General features: G+C 39.7%; 1 protein-coding gene across 1 annotated transcript in view; it reads right to left on the bottom strand.

Annotated features, from left to right (window-relative positions):
* The window catches only part of RASA1 (RAS p21 protein activator 1), a 53245-nt gene that overhangs the window by 29256 nt on the left and 16012 nt on the right, over positions 1-7977 (bottom strand). The window contains exons 9-10 of the mRNA XM_009288284.2: positions 3267-3345; positions 193-313 (exon numbers count right to left, since the gene is read on the bottom strand). Coding sequence (XP_009286559.1) covers positions 193-313; positions 3267-3345 — 200 coding nt within the window. The remainder of the gene's footprint in view (positions 1-192; positions 314-3266; positions 3346-7977) is intronic.

Raw genomic sequence — 7977 nt, 5'->3', positions numbered from 1 at the left:
GCACCAAGCCTGTCAGAGTTCAAGGAGCATCTGAGTGATGCCCTAAGTCACATGGTTGAGTTTTATGTAGTCCTGTGAGGAGCAGGGAGTTGGACTCGATGATCCTTATGGGTCCCTTCCAACTCAAGATATTCTGTGATCCATATCTGCATTTTTTTAGGAAAAAAATTCATAGAAGTAAACATAACTCACTTTTTTTCAGAAGATAACCTTTTTTGACAATATTTTTATAAAAAGCATCCTTTGTTTTCCGACGAATTGTATTGTAGATTTCTTTTCCATCCACTGTATCGTTAAGCACTTGTTCTTGATGCTGGTAAATATGTAAGAAAAACATATTTTAAGCTTAGAAATCACCATTAAAAAATTGCATGCTATTAAACTGCAACCAGGATCATCTTACTGAATGCTACCAACTCACTACTATTGTTCTCTCATACATTTTAATAAAGCAATATAATTTTTCATACAATACCCTTGCTAGAAATGTAATATAACTATTTCCATATTTCCAGAATTATGACAGAGGAGAAAAGTTTTCAATCCAGACCAACTTCTACAAAGTAACATTGTGTCTTTTTCATATTAAATAAAAAGCAGCATCTTTCACCGTGATTTCTGTTAAATTTATGCAAGTTTTTAAAGATTTATCCAGCTTCTGTCTTCTACCAAAGCTTTTGGGACTGAGCAATCATGGATAAACTCTGAGGCAACAAGAGCTGTGTAGATCACAATTAAAACCAACTCAAAGTTGCACGGTCCCTCATTAATCTCATTAGAACTCACATGTCCTAACTGAGAAGCACTCAAGACAAGAGAAGAAAGCAGAAAAAAAGATAAATTCGCACAGAAAACTGTAGGATCTGGAAACGCAAGTAACAAATGAGAATGGCCAAAAGCCAAGCCAAGTTTGACCTTACTGAGTAAGCTGGTCAGCAAAAGTTCTTTAGCCGTAAGAAAACATGAAAAGCAAGACTGTCAAGCAGTGAGAAGAGCATTGAGATGAAAAACGACATATGAACTGGCTCATACTAAATATTCTGCTTTTCTTCCTGCCCATATATCTACAAGAATTATGATTTTGAACAACATGACAAAAGCAAGATGAAAAATACTTTGGTAATACTAACACGAATTACAGGACCTACAATGGAAGCAACATCCAGATGTTTATGAGCTCAAGATAATCTCCATAACATAATTACGCAAGGAACAGTGCACAAAACAACCGATCTAGTGACAAGTATTTTTAAGTAAATTTCATATTAGACACAGGAAGTCAATCAGACTGACCCTAAAGATATGGAAGACTTTTGAATTTTTTTTTCCCTCAAAAACATAGAGCATGGTAGTATGTGGAAGGTAGATAACACAAAGCTGAACACAAATTGCACCACTGACCACTAAATTGTTAAACAAAGTCACAAATATATCTGAATAGGTTAAAAGAATCTGAAGTAGTCTCACATGGAAAATTAGTCAATGCAGAGAAGATTATTAATGCAGGAACTGTAAGTGCATATGCAAAAAGCTAAAATTAAGACAATTACTGCCATGATTCAAGAGGAATGATGGAGCATGAGGGAAGTTACTAGTGAAGCCTCTCAAGGAGCAGTCTCAAGATTCGTATTTGCTTTTTGTCCCAACCACATTACCGAGCGCGAGTTAACAGCAGCAAACAACTGGGAAGCACTGATGACACAACACAATTAGCAGTATAGGAAAGAACAGAACAACCAGGTGTAAGTCTACTAGTACAACATAAAAGTTACACCTGTTGATACTTACCACTAGAACACAGAAAATGAGAAACTTGGAACAGCTGAGTCATTCACAGGACTGATCTATGATATAACGTGGCTATGACAACATAGTGGGTCTGGCAGGGATGGAGTTAACTTTTGTCACAGCAGCCCCTCTGGTACTGTGTTTTGGTTTTGTGACTAAAACAGTGCTGGCAACTCTTGCTGATCAGTGCTCGCACAGCCTCAAGACTTCCTCCACTTCCCACACTGCCCCCCTCCTCAGCGAGGTGGCTCGGGTGGGCAAGATGCTGGGCACGGACACAGCCGGGACAGCTGATGCCAACTGACCAAAGGGATATTCCACACCATATAACATCATGATCAGCAATAGAACTGTGTGTGTGGGGGGTTGTCTTCCTGGGCAACCACTGCTCAAGAGACCAGCTGGGCATCAGTCTGCTTGTGGGAGGTGGTGAGTGATTGCCTGATTGCCTTTGCATCAACCCCACCATCCCTTCCTTTGCTTATTAAACTGTATTTATCTCAACCCAGAGGTTTTTTTTTTTGCTTTTGCCCCCATCTTGCAGGAGAGGGGAGTGTGCAAACAAAGGTGTGGGTCCTTAGCTGCTCATCAGGGTCAACCTACCACAGAAAATGACACCTATTCTAAGATATTTCTGTTAAGTATTTTCCAGACAGAAAGGGAATTACCCATGACATGGTACTCTAAACTGTTCTGGTCCACCACATTCAAGAAAGGTGAGCTCGCACCAAAATTAGTGGCAGCAGGGCAACTACAAGAACATTACAAAGGGACAGGATCAGCTTTGGTATGCTTAGCTTAGTGAGCTGACTAAGGGAGTACAAGAAATGTTCTCGTATTAATACGACAGATCTCACAAAGGGGTATGAATTGACTGTAACTCTAGGGAGGAAATTAAAGGCAAATTTCTAACCATTGAAACAGGAAAGTTTGGGAACAGAGAGGGAACAAAATATACACGTATACTTTATCACTAGCTATAAGCTTATGAAAAGCTAGATGATGTAGTGTGCTTATTACTGGTGGTCTCTCGGGATGAACTTCTGCTATGGGGCAAGAGCACTCAAGAACAAGCCCTGCAATCATCATCCCTGAAGCTTTTCTGTGCGTACAGGTTTCCTCTGACAGAAGAAGAGTCCCAGACACAGAAGACAGGAGGGGAGCCTGGTTCCCCCTAACATGGGACTAAGGCACAGCACGGTTGAGCCAGGGACCAGAGCTAGGGGCACACAGCAGAGGATGAGCACCTCAGAGGACAGATAGAGCTTACCGTATTGTCTGTTGACTACAAGCCAACCTTTGGTAAGTGAATGCATTTGAGGATAAAACAAAAGAAACATGCAAGCTGAAAACATTAAAATTGGAGGTGATGCTGTTCAACTACCATTGGTATCTCTGCTGTAATTCAGTTCATAAATTGATTTGATGATGATTAGGTCTGTCTCTTCAACAACAAATGCTCAGAGATGAAATCTTACCTGCATTGGAACAGGATCTTTAAGGTAATATCCTTCAACAATCTGTTCTTTTCTATAGTGCTCAATGATGTCAGCAATACTGTTCCATTAAGAAAAAGAGGATTCAAATGTTAAACAGGTTAGTTTTTCCTCTGTTTGAGAATTTGCTTTTCCATACAACCACAGAAAACTCTCAAAGTTTTAATAAAATCAAGTGTTAAACATCATAATCTCATTTGTAGCAATGCGAATTTACTAATATACTGAAGTCAAGAAAGTTCACAAAACTGTATTCAGAATGTATTAATTCTAAACTCTGCAAAATATTTTAATTAGTTGCTTAAAAATGCCAAATGAGGACACTGCTTTTTCCATATTCAAGTAGCACATGTGCATTACCAGCTCTCCAACCAGGCTAAAAATTGCTATTTCATTGGCAATAATTTTCAGTCCTAGAGTAACTAGGGAAGGGGAATGGGAAATACCGCAAGTGCAGAGCAATTTCTTTCTAGGAGGACAGGAATAGGAAACAGAAAAGGTTTGTAGCGGGATTTATACAGATTACACTTGGAAATCACTGAGCTATCCTGTTAAATTAAATACTCAATCAGTACCACTCCTCTACAGGGTAGCATTCATTACAATCACCAGATTCAGACTGCAATTGTGTTTGGAAGGCTCAGGAGAGAAGTAGTGACAGATACAAGCTGAAATTCAAGGCATCTGAGTTGCTCTAACTTATTTTTGCAGTTACTGAAATTTACACTGGAATAAAGAACAGCAACATGAACATCAATAGAAATTAATAATTCGTATGCAAAATATCAACCTAAAAAAAGAACTAAATAATTAAGTAGAAAACAAAATATACTGAGTGTGCCTTCTCACTTCATGCATACTTAGCTGTCTGTGCAAAGATAGACAAGGCATGCAGCAATGAAACCTTTGACCTGTTACAATTGGATATGGTTGTGTCCAACACAGGAGCAGTATCTGATACTGTAAAAATAATCTCAAAAAACATTTAAATAAAGCTATAGCAAGACAACTTTGTTCACTTTTCTCTCTCACATTCTAAAGCTATGAACTAGTGCACGCTTGATAAAATAACTAATCTTCCCACAAATATTTTTGTTTTTCAGGTATGTAGAATGGCATGAATTTCTCTTTCAGTATTACTGAAATCAAATAATTCCTTTCAATTTTTACCGAGATGCAACCTGCATATGCCATTTTCTGCATAAAAATTTAAGCTTTGCCACTACAGAAAATAATGACTCAGTCATTATATTTTGTATGTTGAATACCATGAGATGTTGGCAGTAGCTAAGTAAAACAGCATTATATAACTATATAATTTTTCGCACTCACTTAAGAATACCTTGACTGTCAATGCCTCCTCTCCTTCCTTGGTTAAAAATGCCAGCAAGAGTTCCTCAATATAAGGAGCAGGTGCCTAATTTCTTCCAATTTTGTAAAATGGGCTGAAGAATAAACTCAGTTATATTTGAAAACGCCTTTTGTAATTAAAGTACCATATAGACTAGGACTTTATGTCTTGATGGAGCAACTAAGGGCTTGGCTCTGCAGCCCTCTCCTCCCTCAAGTGAACTCGGTTCAGATGGTCACTTTTTATATTACCTTACCACTACGACAGCTCAAACGCCTGAAAAAACTGAACACTGCAAACACAAAGATACCAGCTATCTCTAGACAAGTACACTACAGAATGTGAATCACAAGTGGTCAGAGTTATCTAACATGTAAAACGTCAACCATGAAATCAGACTGACCACAAAACTTATCTAGGGGACAGGAAAATGAATCATAGTCTTCCTCAATGTCTGACGGCAACAAAAATCCTACTTAACAAAATGCATCAAGGAAGGTATAAATAAACACGGATTTTAAAAACCCCAACAAACATTAAACTTGGTTTGATATACAGAAATAAAGATGGATTTCAAGACTACATTACAGTTACTTTAGTAATTTTAAAACGCTCAGCATAGAGCTTGTTAAGTACCCCAGGACTTGGCTACACCGCCATGAGCAGTTATCATTTTTTTTAATACTTAAAGAGTGAATTGAGAGTTATTCCAACAGCTGATATTTCGAGTGACAAAGAATCCAGAAAGCAGAACTAAACACCACCATTCTATACACTGTTAAATTATAAAGACAAAGAATTACTGTTAAACCCATATTGTTCAGACCGTCACAATACAGATTAATCTACCAGTTGAAACAAAATTATCTTCCAATCGTCTAAGTTTTCAAATTGTGCTGTCTCTCAAATTCAAGATAACTTGAAAGCTTGTTCAGTCTATATACTATTGAGCCAACGTTTCTTATCTTCTCCTTTGACATAGAATCACTAGAAATAAAGAAGAACCCCTAATGTTACAGATTTTCTTGAATGCTACCTGTTATGTAGGTTGAATTTTGGAAAGAAGGCAGGTAGAGAGAAGAAAATGACAGGAGAAATGGCCTGGTATGCTTTTCCTACCACATGTTCTAAAATAAGAATTGAAACATTAATAAATGCAATCCTACATAAAAACACTATGAAACACATATGGAAGTTATTCACAGAAGGGTTGAGCACAGAAAGCAGTTCTAGAGACCACCTAGCCCAAGCCCTCAGCTCAAAGCAGAGTCAACGATGGCAGGTTGCTCTGGCCCTTGTTCAGTCATATCCTGAGCATCTCCAAGGATGGAGACTCCGTACCTTTCTGAGTAACTTGTTCCAGTCTTCGATCACCCTCATAGTAAAAGCCATACACCAGTAATTGCACATCTTCAGACTGAGGTCTCATGACAGAGTTATTAAATCATGACTGTACAAGGTCTGCCTGGGATGGAGTTAATTTTCTTCGTAGCAGCCCATGCAGCGCTGCGTTTTACCCCCCCCGAAAGTAGAACGGGGGGGGGCGAGGAGCTGGGAGCGGACACAGCAGGGGAGCTGGCCTGAACCAGCCAAAGGGATATTCCCTGCCACATGTCACGCTCAGCAATAAAAGCTCAAGAAGGGGAGGAGGAAGAGGGGGACGTTAAAAGACCTGTGGAGGGGCAACCCCAGCCAGCAGCTAAACACCCTGCAGTGCTTGTTCATTCCCTGCCCTCTGGACAGGGGAAAAAACGGGAAAAGCAAATGGGACAAAACTCGTGGGTCAAGATAAAGACAGTTTAATCAGTGAAGGAAAGAGGGGGGCAGGGGAGGCCAGTGATGCAAAAGCAATCACTCACCACCTCTCACAAGAAGACTGATGCTCAGACAGTCTAAGCAACACCCACCTTGGAAGATGAAACATTCCCTCTGGTTTTTATTGATGAGCATATCTCCGTGATCAATTTGGGTCTCTGGAAAACAGAGAAAGCCTCAACACTGTGCAAGCACTGCTCAGCAAGCGCCGAAACACTGGTGTGTTATGAACACCATTTTAGCCATGACTCTGAATCATGGCACCATGCTGGCTGCTGTAAAGAAAATTAACTCCACCCCAGTCAGACTCTGTACAACCACCAAGACACGGCTTTGCCAATTTTTCCATGAAAATGTAGAAAGATGGCTAATGGAGTAATTTGTTATCCATGGATTAAACAGAAAGATCCACAAAAGTTAAACGCTTTACTAAAGTCCATGGGAAAATACTCCTTTGTTACACAGTCAACATAATTCCCGCAATATGTACGCAATATAGGTGCTATATATTGGGACCTTCGGGTGGACAGCTAAAAGACTACAGGCTGGCTGTTCTGCAGAGCTGATACAAGAGAACGAAATAATGAGAGCAGATGTCTGTATGACAGACCGCAAACACAGCCCGTCAGTCCTACTCATCAACAGAAATTTTAAGCAATTTACATACAGAGTGGTGGGAGCACATGCAAAAGGAACACGTTGGTGGAAAAATAAGTCTTCCTACGCAGCACAGACTATGAGATTCCTGAGATGTACCCAGGACCTCTTTCCCTATGATCACCTGGAGTAACTTCCTCCGGAATACAAACGGACATAGTGTTGCTTATATAGGTTATCGTGGTTCCAGTCCCATGTCTGGATATGCAAAATTTCCGAGAAACAAAACAAACTTCTTTAATTTTGTGTTTCCTTACTATTCTTTAGCTTCTTACTTTTGTATGGAAAATCTTCGTCTATAATTTATTGAGACTATAACTGTCATCAATACTCTGTAGACAAAGAGCAGATTGCTTTCATTTTATCTTTTACCCCAATTACAATCACAAAAACTGTAAGAGAATATTAAAAATACTCTACTACCAAGGATGATTTTGTAAAGATCTAGTCTAATATTGGTATCAGATTTCGAAGGAGATACCTTGAGAGCATTTCTTGAAACAGCTTAATATAAAAAAGCTTATAGTTAATGGAAACTGTCGAACAGATGCATATAGAATCATAGAATCATAGAACAGTTTGGGTTGGAAGGGACCTCTAAAGGTCATCTAGTCCAGCCCCCCTGCCATGGGCAGGGACATCTTCCACTAGATCAGGTTGCTCAGAGCCCCCGTCCAACCTGACCTTGAATGTTTCCAGGGATGGGGCATCCACCCTGGAAACACTCTGGGCAACCTGGGCCAGTGCTTCACCACCCTCAGCGTAAAAAATTTCTTCCTTATAACTAGTCTAAATCTACCCCCCCTTTAGTTTAAAGCCATTCCCCCTTGTCTTGCCGCACCAGGTCCTGCTAAGAAGTTTCCCCCCACC

This window comes from Aptenodytes forsteri, unplaced genomic scaffold (genome assembly GCF_000699145.1).
Source record: "Aptenodytes forsteri isolate BGI_AS27 unplaced genomic scaffold, ASM69914v1 Scaffold41, whole genome shotgun sequence".
Classification (NCBI taxonomy): Eukaryota; Metazoa; Chordata; class Aves; order Sphenisciformes; family Spheniscidae; genus Aptenodytes; species Aptenodytes forsteri.
Note: the sequence above shows the minus strand (reverse complement) of the source record. Positions and strands in the feature narration are given on the sequence as shown.